Below are 19,952 nucleotides of genomic sequence, written 5' to 3' on the forward strand. Positions count from 1 at the left end.
AACTTCATACATATCGGCTACTCATTCATTGCCTCCTCTTCCACTGTCCCCGCAGAGGAACCGTCAGTGGGCCCAAAGTTCTCAGAAGTACTAATTTTAATTAAGAAAAATGCATTTTTTTTGGGGGGGTGGGGGTGTCAAAACAAGGTTACACAGAAGGGAGAGCAAGGAAAGACTTCAGAATTCTTCCTCAGCATTTAGTGTCCGCGATTTCTTGAGATTCTTCAATTTCTCGATGGCAGAAGCGAGTGATACCTCTCCATGAATTCTGTTGTCCCTTGTTCGAACGTTGACAGCATTGTTTGCTTTTTCCTTTTCTCCAACCACTGTAGAAAAGAAAGGGAAGTAAGATTGTAAATCAATTTACAAAAGACTGAGCGAGCAGTCACATGACTGGTGTCTTGAGTTTTTCTTCAGTATGGAATTAAAGTGCAAAAAAACAAGCATTTAGGAGAACAGATGCAACTTGAAATTACCCAAAATAAAATTATACTGAGCCAGCTGTGCGTTTCGGATTTTCTTATTCAGTGTACAGCTATGATCTAAATCGACGTCGGCCATGAATCCTTCTTCAAAAAATGTGCTGGACACCTACAAGAATAGAAAATGCTCTATTATTGCATTGGCCTGTGGACTGAAGGGTCCCAGGTTTGATTCCGGTCAAGGGCACATGCTCAGGTTGTGGGCTAGAGCCCCAGTAGCAGGCGTGCAGGAGGCAGCCTATCAGCGATTCTCCCTCATCACTGATGTTACTATCTCTCTCTCCCTTCCCCTTCCTCTCTGAAATCAATAAAAATATATTAAACGACAAAAAAGAAGCGTTTGTTGTTTTAAGCTGCTAAATTTTGGGGTAATTTGTTACACAGCAATAGATAATATAAGTATTCTGTCCAAATAGAGCCACATGGAAAAGAATAACAAATATGAGATGTTTTAAAACAGCAATTTCTCAAAAACATCCAGAAATAAAATAGTTCTGATACAGTACATAGGCATTACTCCCAATGGCTAAAAACATGGGCTGGCAGTGAATGCATTAGTTACGCAGTATTTTCAGGCATGAATACGTTTCAGGTAAAAAACCTTCACACACTAGATGCCAAGATTGTTCTGTGCTTGGCTGTGCACTTAGATTGGACAGAAGGTGACAAGTGGGTTTGTCATTAAATGCGTCTGATTTTACCTGAAGTGCATACTTGTCACAAGTCGGACCCACAGGGATGACCATCACCTGACGCGGAGACAGCCAGAAAGGCCTGAGAAATAGAAAAAATAGGTATTTTCAGAATGACCATTTGTTGCATGATTAAAAATTACCAAAGATTTTTTTGTGAGCTTTCTCATTCAATGGTTTTTAAAAAATATTTGATTTCAGAGAGAAAGGGAGAGGGAGCGAGAGAGAGAAACATCAATGATGAGAATCATCGATCTGCTGCCTCCTGCACGCCCCCTGCTGGGGATCCAGCCCGCAACCTGAGAATGTGCCTTTGACTGGAATGGAAACTGGGACCCTTCAGTTGCGAGCCAATGCTGTACCCACTGAGCCAAACCGGCTAGGGCTCATCACTGATGTTTCTCTCTCTCTCTCTCCCCCTCCCCGTCCTCTCTGAAATCAATTAAAGATATATATATATATATTACACCCCGCACTTGAGGGCATTTCCCTTCCCCACTTCGCCCCTAAGCGCGGGGCTGGGCCTGGGGAGCAGTTCTCTCTGGTTTGTGCCAACGTGCTGCTCAGGGCCATTTGTGCTGCGGGGTTTCCTCCAAAGTCAGTGGTCACAGGGCGCCCCACGAGGCAAACACCGGGTTGAAGGAGGGACGGCAGTGTGGCAGGAGGGGGTACCCCCCTGGAGTGTGGGCCTTGTGATTCCCAGAGTTCGACTTTCAAAGGCGTGAAATGGTGAGAACAGGACTGTGTAAGTCTACTGAGTCCCCAGAAGGCAAAGAGACAGCTTCATGTTGCTCGGCCTTTACTTCCTGACTCGGCAGCGGGAGCGGGAATCTTTCACTTGCCGTGTGATGCTGGCTAAGGATAAGGCGGGAGCCACCAGTTTGTTTTCACGTTAGTTTCTCTCTCAGACGTGACTGCTAAGGAATAACAGACACGTTTCCTTTTCCACGTCACTTACCACTTCCCCCCGTAGTTTTCCGACAGGATGGCTATCATTCTTTCCACTGAGCCCAGAACGGCTCGGTGAATGATCACAGGGCTCTTCTTGTCATCCCCGTCCTTACTAACGAAGGAAAATGACACATTTCAGGGTGTTTTTTTTTTAAATACACTTTTTATTGATTTCAGAGAAGTGAGTAAGGGAGAGAAATATCAATAATGAGAATCATTGATCGGCTGCCTCCTGCACGCCCCCTAGTGGGGATCGAGCCCGCAACCCAGGCATGTGCTCTGACTGAGAATCTAACCATGACCTCCTGGTTCATAGGTCAATGTCCAACCACTGAGCCACACCACCCAGGCCTGCTGACTGATTTTTGATAAAAGCACAACAGCAAGTCAATGGAGAAAGGATGCTCTCTACAATCAATGATGCTAGAATAATTAGACATCTAGATGTAACCAATGAACTCTGACCTAAACTTTCACATCTCAGACAGAAATTGGACTCCAAATGGATCTTAGACCTACATGTAAAACTCAATACTAGAAAATTTTTAAGATAAAACATAGGGGAAATCTTCATTGCCTGTGCTTAGGCAAAGAGTGTGCAGACATGATGCCAAAAACATGACCCGTAAGAGAAAAACTCTATGACTTAGACATCAGTGAAATACAAAACTTAAAATGAATGGAAAAGTGAAGACACTATTAAAAAAAAAAAGAAGAAGACGCTACAGCCTGGCCAGGGTGGGTCAGTGGTTGAGTATCCATCTTTGAACCAGGAGGTCACGGTTCAATTCCCAATCAGGGCACATGCCCAGGTTGCGGGCTTGATCCCCAGTGGGGGGCGTACAGGAGGCAGCCGATCAATGATTCTCCCTCATCATGGATGTTTCTCTCCCTCTCCCTTCCTCTCTGAAATCAATATATATATATATATTTAAAAAAAAAAAGCTACAGCTTAGGAGAAAATACTAGCAAATCACATACACATCCAAGGGCTTACATCTAGACTCTATAAAGAGCTCTCGACACTCACAGCGCCACGTGACGAGGATGTCAGCCTGCACTGTTCCCCACATCCAACCACTCACCTGACATAGGTGAGATTAAACCTCCGCGGGAGCTGGAAGTCCAGCTGGATGGTCGCACACTGATGGGACCTGCCCAAGGCGTCCTTGATGTTGATGTCAATCTGCAAAGCAGGTGAGGTTTGCTTAGACACGGTTTCTATTTCTCTTTTCCACCGTCCTCTTTGTTGGAGCACAGGGTCCACTTACTTTAGGGCCATAAAATGCTCCATCTCCTGGGTTCAGCTTCCATGGTTTTCCAAATTCCATCAAGCTCTTCTGCAGTTGCTATTAAGAAAAGAAAAGAGAAAGATGAGAACGTGCCTGGCTGGCGTGACATTGACCTATGAACCAGGAGATTGCTGGTTCAATTCCCGGTCAGGGCACGTGCCTGGTTGCGGGCTCGATCCCCAGTAGGGGGCGTGCAGGAGGCAGCCAGTCAATGATTCTCCTCACTGATGTTTCTCTTTCTCCTTACCTCTCCCTGAAATCAATAAAAAACATATATATATATATATATATATGAAAGAAAAAAATTAAATTCAAAAAGAACAAAAAAACCCAGCCTTAGCTGGTTTGGCTCAATGGATAGCACATTGGCCTGCGAACTGATGGGTCCCAGGTTTGATTCCGGCCAAGAGCACATGCCCGGTAGGGGGCATGCAGGAGGCAGCTGATCAATAATTCTCTCTTATCATTGATGTTTTTCTCTCTCTCTTCCTTCCTTTCTGAAATCAATACAAATATATTTAAAACAAATAAAAACAAACAATGACAGCGGTTATTAGTGATTGGCACTGGAAAGAGTAGACCTTGCTATGAACTGTGAAGTGTGAAACGCACGTACGGTGGTGCTGTCATCACCGTGACGAGGACAGCTGGGTAACTGCGTTATGCAGCTGGTTTGTCTGGCCCAGAGCTTCCCACGTCCAACCCCACGGCAGGGCGCTGCCCTTCGCACAGGTGAGTGCAGCCACGCGAGCATTACCCTGAGTCAGTGCTCCGTCCCGCCTACCTTTTCAGCCTCGTCCCATAGCTCGAGCTCGCCTAAGAAGTTCTCCGGCCGTGTTGACAGATTCAGTTGAAAGGAGAAGCCGAACGTGGAGTAAACAGACTGCAAGAACTGCAGACACCCCCGGATTTCCTCTTCAATCTGAAATGAGAGCAAATGAAATGTCTTATTAAAAAAAATTTTTTTTAAATTATTTTTACTGATTTCAGCCCTAACTGGTTTGGGTCAGTGGATAGAGCATCGGCCTGCAGACTGAAGGGTCCCGGGGTTCAATTCCAGTCAAGGGCACATGCCCGGGTTACGGGCTCAGTCCCTGTTAGGGCGTGTGTAGGAGGCTACTGATCCATGATTCTCTCTCATCATTGATGTTTCTCTCTCTCCCTCTCCGAAATATATATATATATTTTAAAAGAGATTACTGATCTGAGACCCCAATTTGAGAATCACAGACTGTTAGGCTGAAGGAGACCTCAGAGATGAAACTGAACTTTGTAGTTTACAGTGACTCTGAGAGACTGAGAGATGCTGTGAGACGAGGAGAGCAGGCAGCACGGAGTTGGCGCCGCCCAGGCCCGCCCGGCACTGCTCACCTGCTCCACGGTGCAGAAGATGTGGGCGTCGTCCTGCTGGAAGCGTCGAACCCGGGTCAGGCCACTCAAGGTTCCCGACAGCTCGTTTCTATGAAGAACCCCAAAGTCGGCAAATCGAATGGGCATTTCCCTCCAAGACCGCGGGTGGTGGGCAAACATGAGACTAGAAAAGAGGCGGTAACACACAGCTTTTACTCAGCGGGGAGATGGTGAGTGATTAGCTAAACAGCAACAAGTTATGATTAAGCCTCAAGACGGATCCATTTTTATTCTGGTTCTCAGATCACGAGCTTTAAAGAAACTTCTCCTGAATTACCGCACCTTGGATTTGCATTGCTCTGGTGCCCTAAGAACTTGTCTACCATATCTCCCAGAATGCATCTCTCCCAGAATGCAGCCTCCTATTCTCATTCACCCAGGGAATTCCCACTCACCGTTTACCACTCATTTCAAAGACCACTTTTTTTTCTTTTAAAGAATAGTTTATTGTGGCCTGCATGGCTCAGTGGTTGAGCATCAACCTATGAACCAGGAGGTCACAGTTCAATTCCCAGTCAGGACACATGCCTCGATTGCAGGCTCAATCCCTAGTGTGGGGCGTGCAGGGGGCAGCCAATCTATGATTCTCTCTCATCATTGATGTTTCCATCTCTTCCTCCCTCTCTCTTCCTCTCTGAAATCAATAAAAAAAATTTAAAAAAAGAGAATAGTTTGTTGATTTTTAGAGAGCTGGGAAGGGAGAGGGAGAGAGAAAGATTGACGGGAGGGCAAAATACCCATCGGCTGCCTCCTGCACGCCCCCTACTGGGGATCGAACCCGCAATCCAGGCATGTGCCCTGACTGGGAATGGAACTGGCGACCTCTCGGTGCACAGACAACACCCAACCCACGGAGCCACACTGACCGGGCCTACTTGACAGTTAATACTCACCAGTGCCCTGGGCAGTTCATGGGTTTAAGGGCAAAAGTGTCCTTGTCCACATGGAAGGTGAACATGTTCTGGCTGTAGTGCTGCCAGTGGCCTGAGGCCTCCCAGAGTTTACTGTTGAGGACGTTGGGAGAGAGCACTTCCGTGAAGTCCCGGCGGTGATACTCCTCCTGCGAGGAAAGGCATGGCGAGGTCAAGGCCACGCGGAGCCCGACTGCGCGCACGCCGTGTGGACGCAGGATCACCTCGTGTGACGTGTGGTGAGCGTGCCCGCAGTGGGGGGGTGGTCCCTTCGCACCGTGGGAGGTGAACGCACTCTCTGTTTTTCATGTGAAGTATGTCTATCACGACAGCACGTGATGCTCTGATTCTCTGTGACTTAGGAGCTGGAATACTCCACAGAGAGCATTTATAAAAGCATAGCTCTCCAAGGCCAGTGAGCAGGGAGAGGAGGAAAGCTACGTTCTTCAGGGTCAGGGTTGCCTCCGCCGGCTGGGAGAGCTGCAACCACACGGGAGGATCCGAAGCAGGCCTGCGTCAGCTGACAGAGGCTTCTAGGACCCACAGTTATTATTATTGGGGGTTTTTAAAAAGTGATTTTTACAGAGAGAGGAAGGGAGAGGGAGAGAGGGATAGAAACATCGATGAGAGGGAAACGTCAATCGGCCGCCTCCTGCACGCCCAACACTGGGGATCGAGCCTGCAACCCGGGCCTGTGCCCTGACTGGGAAATGAACCGCGACATCCTAGTTAATAGGTTGATGCTCAACCACTGAGCCACACCGGCCAGGCTGTAGGACCCACCTGTTTAAGGCACTGGTTCTGTCTCCTATCGGAAATACCCTTGCCATTCTGATACCCAGTGCCACGTCTATGGCTTTCTCTCTCAGGAAGCTTTTAGAGTATTTTCTTTCTCTCTCAAGCTCTAGAATCTCTCAGCAATGTGCACGGTGGCCAAGGACAGCATGCTTTCACACACAGAACCCCCGACACCAGACCTGCCCCTTGCCCACGTGGGGCCCCCGATGCTACGGACCCACAGGCAGAGACCGACTGGCTCTCTGGCCAGGATGACGGGCCGCGATTCCTGGGGACACTGATACACAGTAGAGTGAGGGCTGCGTCTGGGGTGCAGGGAGGAGCCTCAAGCGCTTCCATATCCAACAACGGCCAGCGGAGAGCCCCAGCGACCCAGTTAAGACAGTCTCGCTAAGAACCCGGGTCCTTTGGGGAGAAGATGGAGGTCACCCACAGTCATGGGTGGAGTATATCCCTCCCCCCAAGAAGCTAGGTGGGAGCTCGGGATGCGACCTTATTTGAAAACATCTTTATCGAGGGGGTCAAGTTCAGAGGAGGTCATTGGAGAGGGTCTTAATCCAATGGGACTGGTGTCCTCATAAAAAGAGGTTTGGAGAGAGAGAAAGGAGGCGAGAGAGAGAGAGAGAGAGAGAGAATGAGAATCACGTAGAGGAAGATGACGTGAAGACACGCAGGGAGAATGCCAAGGGAAGGCAGGAGACTGGAGTGAGGCACTGACACGCCAAGGAAGCCCAGCGGTGACTGACACCCCGCCCCTGGCTGGGAAAGGGCAGGGAGGACGGGTTCCCCGCGGGTCTCAGAGGGAGCACAGCTCTGCCAACGCCTGGATTTCACGCTTCCCGCCTTCAGAACAGCAGAGGACACATTCCTGCTTTAGGCCACTCGTTGTGTGTGTGTGTGTGTGTGTGTGTTAAAATATCTTTTTCTTGATTTCAGACAGGAAGGGGGAGGGAGAGAGATAGAAACATCGAAGATGAGAGAGAATCATGGATCAGCTGCCTCCTGCACGCCCCCTACTGGGGATGGAGCCCACTACCCGGGCATGTGCCCTGACCGGGAAAGGAACCGTGACCTCCTGGTTCATAGGTCGATGCTCAACCACTGGGCCACGCTGGCCGGGCAGATTTTGCAGCTTTATGTGTGTGCTGCATGCACAGGCCACTTCCTTCCGCCAAGGGTACCTGGGCGTTCACGGCACCCACCTCAGCTGCGTCTGCCCCACAGGCCCATCCCAAGACGCGGGGCGCAGGCCTCCCCCGGCACCCTTACCTTGGCACGAGAGGCCTGGGGCTGTGTGTCTAAAGGGCTGCGCACCCTGCACCTCACACAGGGAGACCTGGGGCCGCCCCCAGCCAGGTCTGTGTTGCATCTACGAGAGATAAGAGATCCTGTAAGGCCGCCCCGGAGGCCCCGCCTCGTCTCTGCGCTCCTCCCACGGCCTGGAGAGTTCCAGGTGCAAGGGGCCAGGATGCTTTCCCAGCAAAGACGGCGGCGCATTGGGATCAGCAGTCATGACGGTCCTCGCCCCCCGCTGGCGCCTCTGATCACAGTGATTCCTCCGGCCTCGCCTCCCTGCCCTCTGGTCGCCTCCTTCGGCTTCGCGGGGGCCAGCCCCTAGGAAAGACGGCAGCCCAGGTGAGCGAGTCCAGCGTGGGCAGCGTCCAGGGGGGCAGCGGGAGAAGAGGGGACAAAACGAGACTAGTGTCTCAGACACAACCTCCCGCACAGGCCACGTGCTGTCCCTGGGAAGTTCTTCTTTTTTTAAAAAAAATATTTTTACTGATTTCAGAGAGGAAGGGAGAGGGAGAGAGAGAGAGAGAGAGAGAAATATCAATGATGAGAGAAGCATGGATCGGCCGCCTCTTGCACGTCCCACACTGGGGATGGAGCCTGCACCCCAGGCACGTGCCCTGACTGGGAATCGAACCCTGACCTTCTGGTTCATAGGTCGACGCTCAACCACTGAGCCACGCCGGGCGGGCTCATCAGGAAGTTCTTGAAGAAAGTGCTTCCCCCAATGAGAGGGCTAAGGAGGAGGAAGACGCGACAGCAGGAGAGAAGAGCATGAGCACAGGATGGCGATGAGGGGAGCAGCCAGGATGACGGCAAGAAGACGTCTGAAGACCTCACTCTGGAGCGAGAAGACCCAAGTGGGAAACAGAATCACCGAGAGACGCCCCAGGTCATCAGCATGTGCCGCAGGGCTTCCCGGGTGCTCACAGGGAGCGGAGGGTGAACTAGTGACAGGCACTCAGGGAGCGGAGTCAGGGAACCTGTAGCTGGTTAGTGATGATAAAGACAGCGCAGGAAAGGGAACGCCACCCCAGCAGTCCACGTGGTCGCCCGCAGCAGCAGCCACAGCACACGGTCCCGTGACAGACTCTCACTACGCGTGTACTACAACTGAGTATCTTACAGAACTCTTTCCCTCCTTGCTCTGGGGCTGCCCGATCACACCAGACGATGAAGGGGCCCCGTGACCCCCGGGCCGCAGTGAGAAGCAGTGCTTCTGGCTGAGCATCCTGTGCCAGCACGACCCCCCTGCTCTCTCCCAGGAGGAGGCCCTCCCTGCGTCTGACGCTCACCTCCGCGCTGCACCTGCCCTAGAAGCTTACAGGCACAGCGGAGGCATTGGACAAAACCCAAGGATGCATCTGATTTAGGAAAATGCAAATCATCTCCACGTTTTTATTAGGAGGCACAATCGGTATCAGGCTCCAAATCCTCACTGTGACTGAAATAAAGTCAATGGGGGGCCTGGCCATGTGACCATGAGAGGACACGGTAAGAGGCAAGGTGGCGCTGACGAGGACGGGAGAGTCCACTTACGCGGATGAAATCCATCAGTGTGTTATAGATGAAGGCTCCCCTGGGAAGGAAGAAACAGCTGCCCGGACTCAGGTCGTGGAAAAAGAAAAGCTCTTGGTCCTGAAACGAAACCATAAATTGATGTCAAATGCCACAGTGGGTGCTTAATGTTTACTACACATGTGACACGCCAGACATGAAATGTGCACAGTCCTCATTTCCATTCTCTGACCATTGTACCCAAGGCCCCTCAATACTCCCACCTCACTGTCCTGCATAGCACACGGGAAACGACCCTTTGTATTGACTGTCTCACTAACTAAGCTTTGAACAGTAGCTTTTCCTTCGCCTTCTATTTACTGCTACTTTCTTACTTGGCCTCTTGGAGGATGGGTGTCATGGGGAGAAAACACGGCAAAAAGATCAGAAATATTCACCCCTGGCCCGGCCCGTGTGGCTCAGTGGTTGAGCATCGTCCAATGAACTGGGTGCGATTCCCGGTCAGGGCACAGGCCCGGGTTGTGGGCTCGATCCCCAGTGGGGAGCATGCAGGAGGCAGCCGATCTATGATTCTCTCTCATCACTGATGTTTCTCTCTCTCTCTCTCCCTTTCTGAAATCAATAAAATATATTTTTTAAAAGCTATTTAAGAACACAGGAGGAGAAATGTTACTTTTGGAACCGTTTACTTTTGGGACGGAATCGCGAGCCGACAGAGGCACGCGCCATCGCAGGGGTGACGAGGATGCTGGCCCACCTTCCCGATTCGCCGGTGGTCTCGGCTCTTGGCCTCCTCTTGGACCTTCTCCCAGGCTCTCATCGCCTTGCTCTCGGGGAAGGATATCCCGTAGACCCGCTGCAGCACTTCCATGGCGGGGTTGCCCTCCCAGTAGGTGGAGGAATTCTAAGCATCCAACAACGTTCTGGTGAGCGTAGCTAATATTCGGTTATAAATAAAACCTGTCTTACATATGCACAGCTTTCCGATACAGCATCAACACAGCTTACATGACGGCGACCTATTGCAGCGCTGGAAAGACTCTTCAGTTGGTTCTAACTAAACCTTCCCAGTCCAAATGCACCAGTACATCACGTAAAGAGCCCAGCCGGGGTGGCTCAGTGGTTGAGCATCAACCCATGAACAGGAGGTCACGGTTCAATTCCCGGTCAGGGCATATGCCCGGGTTGCGGGCTCAATCCCAGTGGGGGGCGTGCAGGAGGCAGCCGATGGACGATTTTCCATCATCGATGTTTCTGTCTCCTCTCCCTCTCCCTTTCTCTCTAAAAACCAATTTAAAAAAAAGACATATATATATATAAAAAAAGACATATAGCCCTAGGCTGGTTTGGCTCAGTGGACAGAGCGTTGGCCTGTGGGATGAAGGGTCCCGGGTTCAATTCAGTCAGGGGCACATGCCCGAGTTGTGGGCTCAATCCTCAGTACGGGGCGTGCAGGAGGCAGCCAATCAATGATTCTTTCTCATCATTGATGTTTCTCTCTCTCTCTCTCTCTCTCTCTCTTCCTCTCTGAAATCAATAAAAATGTATGTATATAAAAAAATTAAAAAGACATATAAAAAAAAGAAAACCAGTATGTACCACAATATCATAACCAGTTAACTGCCACGATGTTTTGAATTTAATTAAAAAAGGTCCGCCGCTTGCGTCTATAGACGCTTATGGAGTACAAACGGTAAAATATCACATGAACAAGAAAAATGCATTGCAACACAGTAAGGTTAAATGAAAACTATAAAAGCTACATATAATGTCCTAATAATCAAAACTCTAAAAAAAAAATTACACTGTTTTTATAGAAGCCCATGTAAACATCAAATAATGAAGGGTTTTTAAAAGTAGCATGATGTTCAGATTATAAAACATATGACTGAAATTCCTAATTATTTAGTTGATCTTCAGTCTGCCCTATTAACAGCAATAGGCCCTCACCTTGAAAATTTTTATGGTTTTGATTTTTCCGGTGTGTCTCACGTGGGGGCCTTTACAAAGGTCGATGAGCGGGCCGCACCTGTAAGGAGATATTTCAGACAGGGCCAGTGCCATCCTGAGAGACAAAGGAAAAGCAGTGGCTGCCTTCGTGATAACATTTCCGAGCCCCTAACTAAAGTGACACGTCGACGTGCACATTTACAAGTAGACACCGCCCCAGGCCAACTGCTTCTCCTGCTGATCCTTCAAGAGAACCACTGAGCCCTAGCAGGTTTGGCTCAGTGGGTAGAGTGTCAGCCTGCGGACTGAAGGGTTCTGGGTTCGATTCCAGTCAAGGGCACATGCCCGGGCTGCGGGCTCGATGCCCAGTGGGGTGCATGCAGGAGGCAGCCGATCCATGATTCTCTCCCATTACTGTTTCTATCTCTCTCTCCCTCTCCCCTCCTCTGACATCAATAAAAATCTATTTTTTTTAAAAAGAGAACCACTGGGCAGGTTTAAGCTTTACATGCACGTTACCTGTAAACCGTGGTGGTTGGAGTGTTAACCTTCTCGTTCAAAATGCGGCACTTAAACTTATTGTACTACAAAGAAAAACAAATTTGTATGTTATTACGTAAAAAGTTTACGTGGGAAAGTATTTTCTTTTTTGCAACAAACACTGAATGGGTGTTCACTGCATTCTAGGTGCTCAGATCCTGGGGATATACAGAGCTCACAGCCCGGTCGGCGTGGCTCCGTGGTCAGAGCGTCAGCCTGCACAGCGGATGGTCACAGATTCTGTTCCTGGTCAAGGGCACGTACCTGGGTTGCAGGTTCCAAACCTGCCCCTGGTCAGGGTGCATGTGGGAGGCAAACACTGGATGTGTTTACCTCCCATGGATGTTTCTCTCTCTCTCTCTCTCTCTGTCTGTCTGTCTCTCTCTCTCTCTCTGTCCCCGTCTGCCCGCCCTTCCACTTGCTCTAAAAATCAATGGAAAAAAGATCCTCAGGTAAGGATTAACAACAAAAAGTTGTCTATGTTAATTACCTTTAATCTTCCTATAACCAGGTTTTCTCCTCCTAAACAGCTTCTTGAAATTATCTGGCCCTAGCTGGTTTGGCTCAGAGCATCGGCCTGTAGACTGAAGGGTCCCGGGTTTGATTCCCGGTCAGGGCACATGCCCCGTTGCAGGTTCGATCCCCAGTAGGGGGCGTGCTGGAGGCAGCCGATCCATGATTCTCTCTCATCATGGATGTTTCTCTCTCTCTCTCTTCCTCTCCCTTCCTCTCTGAAACCAATAAAATACACACACACACACATATATATATATTTTTTTGTTTTAAGAAGAAGTTACCTTAAACATCTCCAGAAGGACGTCCTTGCTGACTTCCAACCTTTCAAAAGGCTGCTTTTCCTTTGTAATCGTCTTGCAGATGCTCTCCAGCGCCGGCAGCTCCGTGCTGGACACGGCTCTGCAGGGGGGAGCAGGTGAGAATCAACACTTTCCGGTCCTCGCCGCGTGCCTGTGTGGCCTTGGTCCTGCAGCCTGTCACTCACCGACAAGCTTTCTCGGCGGAGGAACTTGGTGGCTTTTTAAAATTTATATGTTTATTGATTTCAGAGAGGAAGGGAGAGGGAGAGAGAGACATCAATGATGAGAGAGAATCACGGATGGGCTGCCTCCTGCACGCCCCCTACCGGGGCTCGAGCCCGCAACCCGGGCCTGTGCCCTGACTGGGAATCGAACCGTGACCTCCTGGTTCCTAGGTCCCCACTCAACCACGGAGCCACGCCGGTCAGTCGGGACTTGGTGTTTTGATGCACCAGGACTTCAGAAAATCAGACATTCACCCGAAGGCAGATAACTTTTCCCGGATAGGGAGACGGGCATTAATGGATGGAATGATCTGCCTTCAGGCTCTTCGATGAGGCCTGCACTTTGAAAGCCCCGTTGGGCCTGAACGGCATGGCTCAGTGGTTGAGCGTCGAATTATGAACCAGGGCACATGCCTGAGTTTCGGGCTCGATCCCCGGTGTGGGGATTGCAGGAGGCAGCTGATCCATGGTTTTCTTTCACCATTGATGTTTCTATCTCTTCCACTCTGAAATCAATAAAAATATCATTTATAAAAAATGTAACCGTGATAAAACAATGAGCCCGATCCACGTGCACTCCGAAGTGAACGTTCAGTGGTGTTACCTGTCTTCGATGAACATGTCGTAATAAAACCCGTCCTCGATGGGTGGACCGTAGCACAGGTGGCCTCCATAGTAGAGCTCCATGGCCTCGCCCAGGACGTGGGCGCTGGAGTGCCAGTACACCTGCGGGCACAGGACACAGACACACGCTGCTGGCAATCAAATCACATCATGCAAAGGGAGTTAAGACGTGGTTCGGTGTTAACACCAGGCCTCAGGGCGACATCGGTTTGGAAACAAAACCAATGATATTGCCAACCAGAAAGCTGTGTCCTTTGATAAAAGGGCCCTTGTTCCTGGTGTGCACATTGATCAACTTTACAAGAACATTTTTACTCTGTCATTTTCTCCGTGCGTTTACCCAGAAGGCAGAAAGTATTTCTGTCCTGTGGTACATCATGCGCTACATTATAGATAGGATCATCTTTTAAAACAAAAGCTGGTTTTGCTCTGTGGATAGAGCACCAGCCCGTGGACTGAAGGGTCCCAGGTTTGATTCCGGTCAAGGCCACATACCGGACTGCAGGCTTGATCCCTGACCTTGGTTGGGTGCATGTGCAGGAGGCAACCAATCGATGTGTCTCTCTCTCTGTCTGTCCCCATCCCTTCCACTCTCTCTAAAAATCAATAGAAAAATATCCTCAGGTGAGGGTTAACCAGGAAAATAAATAAAGTTAAATTAAAGTGTAAGGGTTTGCTTTATAAAGGACCCTTAGATTTTTCAGTCAAACAGAAACTGCTTTTACAAAGTCATTATCACTTCGTAGACCTGAGTTTTCTAGACTTGTTTTGCTATAGCGTTTCTTTCTCATGGGTATGCACTCAATATTCGTAAATTGGTTGATAATCATAATAATAGGAAAATAAAACCCAGGGGGAAAAAATAAATTTTTGATGCTAAATTACACTAAAAGAAGCATCAGGCCTGGCCGGTGTAGTTCTGTGGTTGAGCGTCGACATGAACCAGGAGGTCACGGTTCAATTCCTGGTCAGGGCATATGCCCAGGGTCGTGGGTTCCATCCCCAGTGTGGGGCGTGCAGGAGGCAGCCGATCCATGATTCTCTCTCATCTTTCTCTCCCTCTCCCTTCCTCTCTGAAATCAATAAAAATACATTTTTTTAAAAAGTTACTGAATACCTATTAAATTGCGATAGACACGTTTTAAACCTTAGAGCGCCACAACACTCCTCGTGCCTGACTTCGATAGGTGGCTTTTTTGTTTAATATATATGTATATATTTTTTTGTTTGTTTGTTTAATATATTTTATTGATTTTTTACAGAGAGGAAGGGAGAGGGATAGAGAGTTAGAAACATCGATGAGAGAGAAACATCGATCAGCTGCCTCTTACACACCCCCTACTAGGGATGTGCCTGCAACCAAGGTACATGCCTTTGACAGGAATCGAACCTGGGACCCTTAAGTCCGCAGGCCGACGCTCTACCCACTGAGCCAAACCAGTTAGGGCTCGATAGGTGGTTTTGTACACGTTGTTTACAAACCACAGTCGAGTTGCTGGCTGTTGAAATACTCACAGCCTGTGCCTCCTCACTGTCAAACGTAAGCAGCTCCAGCGTGGAGTCCCCCTCCAGCGGGCGGTCCAAGTCCCATAATTCACCATTGACCTTGGCTATTACGGTGCTTTCGGCCAGCTCTCGACTGGTGAGAGAAAAAATCACCGGGCAGTTAACCTCGTCACGGGCTGTCATGATCTGTTAAAGCACAAGAATAAAGTCACTCCCGGGGTTTTTTCTTTGTTCCTTTGTTTGCTTGCTTTTTGAAATCCTCATCCAAGGATATTTTCCCATTGAATTTTAGAGAGAGTGGAAGGGAGGTGGAGAGACAGAGAGAGAAACATCAATGGGAGAGAGACACATCGATTGGTTGCTTCCTGCACGTGCCCCAACCAGGGTGGGGGATTGAGCCTGCAGCTAGGTATGTACACTCGACCGGGAATCGAACCTGGGACCCTTCAGTCCGAGGGCCGATGCTCTAACCAGTAGCCACACCGGCCAGGGCAAGAACAACACATTTTCAACAAGCTCTGGCCCAACACTTACTGCTGAACATCGCCCGGCACGGGTGGCTCAGTGGTTGAGCGTCGACCTATGAACCAGGAGGTCAGGGTCTGATTCCCGGGTTGCAGGCTGGATCCCCAGTGGGGGGCATGCAGGAGGCAGCCGATCGATGATTCTCTCTCATCGATGTTTCTCTCTCGCCCTCTTCCCTCCTCTCTCTGAAATCAATGAAAACGTATTTTTTTAAAAAGGCTCACAATAGCCAAAAAAAACCCCACCTGAAATCTTCTCCAACCTATGGTTTACCTGATGTCAGCAGCCACCTGGTACGGTGTGGTTTTCCACGCCTCCCCTTCCGCGGTTTTCCCATCGGCCACCCTCACTGTGATGGCTTCGCCTGCGCTCCCCTGGCTCCCACCGGGGGCACGTGACAGCTGATGCTCTTTCTTCAATGTCTCAAACAGGGCCAGTCTTTCCTTTATGAAGTCTGGTTGGTTTCTCACCTGAAAATCATTGGCATGCACTCAGGTTAGCGTACACACCCCACCTTTTCCTTTTTAAAAAAAAAAATTTTTTTTTTAAGTTTCAGAAAGAGGAAGGGAGAGGGAGAGAGAGAAACTTCAGTGACGAGAGAGCATCGTGCATCGGCTGCCTCCTGCACGCCCCGAGCACGTCTCAATGACAGGCAGCGTCTTATACCATTTCCAGAGCAACGGCTGACCTCGCTCTCAGGCTCCCGTTCCTCCGTCGCATTTTGAATGTCCTTTCCTTGGTTTTGGCGAGGAGGAGGCTGGGAGGGAAAGGCAAACGGTAAACAGCTCATGCCCGTGACACGAAAGAGCAACACATCTGAGACACGAGGGAGGAGGGGGACATGCCAGCAAGTGCCCCCCGTGTCGTGTCGGGGCCCTTAGCTGGGCTGTCCTGAGCACCCCCTGCAGCCCTCCATGGGCAAGTTGTTTTCTGAGGTTTGGTCCTTCCTGTCTGGGAATTCTCCTATATTCTTGCTAAAAACAGGATATATAGGGTGTCCCAAATGTCACGCAAGATTTGAATTTTGCGTGAACGTTAACAACAACAAAAAAATAAAAGCCTCATTTTACTTGGTTTATTGAATCAGATTCTCATATCTGTTGCCCTTTGATGTCAATCCCTTCCATTTGATAAGCATCAACAAGTACCAATGATGGCCCAGGAGCAGGGACAAGGAAGACCCATGAAGACCGCGGCGTTGTGTCTGTGCCAGCAGAGCCGGGGAGGCCATTTACCCGATGTGCTATTCCACACATAACCCTAGACTGTGTCCTTTATGAATCAATAAAAAATTTACAATTTTTAATTATAAACCTGTGTTTTCTATCAAAATTACTTCTTGCGTGAATTTTGGGACAACCTATATATATATATATATATATATATATATATATATATATATACACATATATATACACACACACACATATACATACATATATATATTTAAATATGTTTTTATTGATTTCAGAAAGGAAAGGAGAGGGAGATAGACACATCCATGATGAGAGAGCATCACAGATCGGCTGCCTCCTGCACGCCCCCCACCCGGGATCTAGCCCGAAACCCGGCCCGTGCTCTGATCGGGAATCGAACCCTGACCTCCTGGTTCATGGGTTGATGCTCAACCACTGAGCCACACCAGCCGGGCTATTTTTATATGCTTATTGTATTTTAAATCTAAATAGATTTAATGTATTTTAAAGTCCCCCCCCCCCCCGCCCTAAACTTTAAACAAATAATGGCACTGGAAAACGGGTGTGTGGCTGCCACCAGAGACTTTAAGCCCATTATTTCATGAAGATGTGGATAGGGCTCCCTGGTTTTCAAGGACTGTCTCGCCCCCACCGCCCCCACCCGGGTCTGAGAAAGCCTTCAAAACGCAGGAAATTCATCTGCCCATCAATGAACTGAAACAGTACAATCCTGCATGAAATACGGATGCTCCATACCCAGACCTCAAGACAGCAAGACCCCAACCTGCCCAAGCGAGGAACAGAGCTTTCAACGCGCCAGCATTTTCTTTTCTTTCCAAGCAAAGGAAGCTGCTGTTCCAGCTCCTACAGAAACGGGGGGGGCGGCGATGGATCGGGGAGCTGAGCCAGGGCACCCCGAGGTCAGCCGGGCGGCTGCGGGGAAGGCAGCGTCCCGGGGTACCCGGAGGAAGGACCGCGCCCCGCACAGCCCTCCGGGCGCCGCCCGCACCCGCACCCGCCCTTCCCGGGGAGAAACACGCTCAGTGTGCACCTCGGGGCGCCCTACCGAGCCCCCCGCCGGGAGTCCCCAGCGCCCCGCTACCTGCGCGCCGGCAGCCGCGCGCCCGGCCTCCTCCGGCGCCGCCTGGTGGCTCTGCTCCTCCGCGAGGCACAGCCGCAGGCGGGACAGGCGGCGCCGCAGGTCGCGGTTCTCCGCCCGCAGCTGCGCCACCTCCCGCGTGAGGCAGGGCCCCTCGGCCGGGCCGCGGTCCGGCGCGTTCAGCTGCGCGTCCCTCAGGCGCTGGACCTCGGCCCACAGCCAGCGGATGTCCTCCTCCTGCCGCTGCAGGCGCGAAGCCACCGCCTCGGCCGCCAGGGCCTCGGCCGCCATGGCGCCCGCCTCCCTCGGCAAGAGCGCCGCGCGGGGTGGCAGGTGGTGGCAGTGGCGGCGGGGACGGGGAGGACGGAGGGGCAGCGGGGACGGGACACAGCGCGAGGGGCAGGGCGACGGGGAGGGCCGGGGCCATGGGAACTGGGGAGGCGGGGCTGCGGTTACGTATAGCGCAGGGGCGGGGCTATGGGAACCGGAAAGGCGGGACTGCGGTTACGTACAGCGCAGGGGCGGGGCTATGGGAACCGGAAAGGCGGGGCTGCCGTTACGTACAGCGTACCGGAGCTGCTACGGGAACCGGGAAGGCGGGGCTACGGTTACGTACAGCGTACCGGCGCGGCTACGGGAACCGGGAAGGCGGGGCTACGGTTACGTACACCGCAGAGGCGGAGCGACGGAAACTGGTGAGGCGGGGTTACGTACAGCGAAGGGGCGGGAATATGCAAACTAGGGGGCGTGGCGATGTTGAGAGGCGGGGCTGCGGCTACGTACAGCGTAGGGGCGGGGCTATGGGAACTGGGTAGGCGGGGCGACTGGGGGAGGCGGGGCTGCGGTTACGTAACCGCAGGGGCGGGGCCGAGGCGGGGCACACTGGCGGAGTAGGGGCCGCTGGGGGTGATACCCCGCGCTAGCTGGGTCTGGAGGGTGGTGAGGGGCCCGAATAAGCTCAAGGTGCTTTCAGGGCTCTTAGCTTGCCGCCAGGCGTCGGTTGAAACGCAAATGGTCCAAAACCTTGGAAAGGCCAACGCCTTTGGCTCTTGTGGCTCCTGTGTCCACCCTCAGGAATTCTGGCTTCCACTGTTCTCTCATCTGGCTTCAAGCCTGATAATTAGACAAAGATCTTATATGCGTGTATGCATTCCCTATGGACACAGACAATAGGGTGGCGAGGGCCTGGGGTGGGGCGGGAACCGGGTGGAGGGGAGCTATGGGGGGAAAAAAGAGGGACATCTGTAATAATCTCAATAATAAACATGAAAAAAAAAGTGGCCACTGAGAACCAGCCTTCTTTGGCCTTCATGCCACGGCTGGCCAAGTGCAGAGGCTGCTGGGCCAGGGTACCTAGAAGAGATCTGACAAAACTTTAAATCTGACCCGCAGGTGCGAGTTCCTGGAGGCCAGGGAAAATGCCACACGTACATTATTGGTATCGCTCACAACCAAGAGCAAAAATGGATTTTTATGAACCTCCTTAGGGGTTAGAACGTGGCAAACATTGTGCTGAGCTCTTCGCAGATAGTAACTCTAATGCTTATAACAGGAGAAAACCAGGCCCATGCATATAGATGGAGAAGCCGGAGCACAGAGAGGCTAAGTAACTTGACTGAGGTCACACAGCCACACTGCATGACGGCTGAGATTCAGACTCCGACCGAGGCTGGTGCCTTGCGGCCTTGGTGAGGCTGAACTGAATGTGTCATGTGACGAGATCCAGGTGATAAATGCCAGGAGCGCTCCCAAGCTGTTTGCATTAAGCTCCCGGGAATCACAAGGAGCCCCCAGGAAGAGGCGCCATGTAGAAGGGCCCTAAAACATTGTACCTTTCCCCTCCCCCTCCCTGGTAAGTGTTATGCCCAGAATTCAAGATCCCCAAGAAACCATGCCAGGGAGTCAGTCCGATGCAAAAGCAGAAGGTCCTTTATTGAGTTAGCTAACCCGACCCGGGCCTCCAGTCAACGCAGTGACCGGAAACCGAGTGCGACCCATGTGAAAATCCGGGCTTTCATAGTGAGGGGAGGGGAGCTGGCTGTGACCCTGCCGATTGGCCAGGCGCAAGTCTGAGCAAATGGCCTCTGCCCCATCATTCCCCCCTTGTCTTGGAACTTCCGGCTCAATCA

General features: G+C 50.9%; 1 protein-coding gene across 2 annotated transcripts; it reads right to left on the bottom strand.

Annotated features, from left to right (window-relative positions):
• Positions 1–126: 126 nt before the first annotated feature.
• Positions 127–18,240, bottom strand: TARS3 (threonyl-tRNA synthetase 3). 2 transcript variants are annotated; one of them, XM_036355804.1, is made up of 20 exons: positions 17,827–18,240; positions 17,481–17,588; positions 16,217–16,285; positions 15,802–15,998; positions 15,013–15,136; positions 13,478–13,599; positions 12,632–12,749; positions 11,814–11,878; positions 11,295–11,373; positions 10,102–10,248; positions 9,366–9,464; positions 5,721–5,887; positions 4,789–4,951; positions 4,202–4,339; positions 3,397–3,474; positions 3,211–3,311; positions 2,133–2,237; positions 1,184–1,256; positions 477–591; positions 127–326 (listed from the first exon to the last, which is right to left on the bottom strand). In XM_036355804.1, the coding sequence occupies exons 1-20, from the start codon at positions 18,112–18,114 to the stop codon at positions 178–180; spliced, it is 2,505 nt and encodes an 834-aa protein (XP_036211697.1). In that variant the 5' UTR covers positions 18,115–18,240; the 3' UTR covers positions 127–177. The 2 variants fall into 2 exon arrangements, with proteins under 2 accessions (XP_036211697.1, XP_036211698.1); XM_036355805.1 differs by lacking the exon at positions 17,481–17,588 and having other exon boundaries at positions 17,827–18,239.
• Positions 18,241–19,952: the final 1,712 nt, after the last annotated feature.

The sequence above is a fragment of the Myotis myotis genome, unplaced genomic scaffold (assembly GCF_014108235.1).
Source record: "Myotis myotis isolate mMyoMyo1 unplaced genomic scaffold, mMyoMyo1.p scaffold_m19_p_23, whole genome shotgun sequence".
Taxonomy (NCBI): domain Eukaryota; kingdom Metazoa; phylum Chordata; class Mammalia; order Chiroptera; family Vespertilionidae; genus Myotis; species Myotis myotis.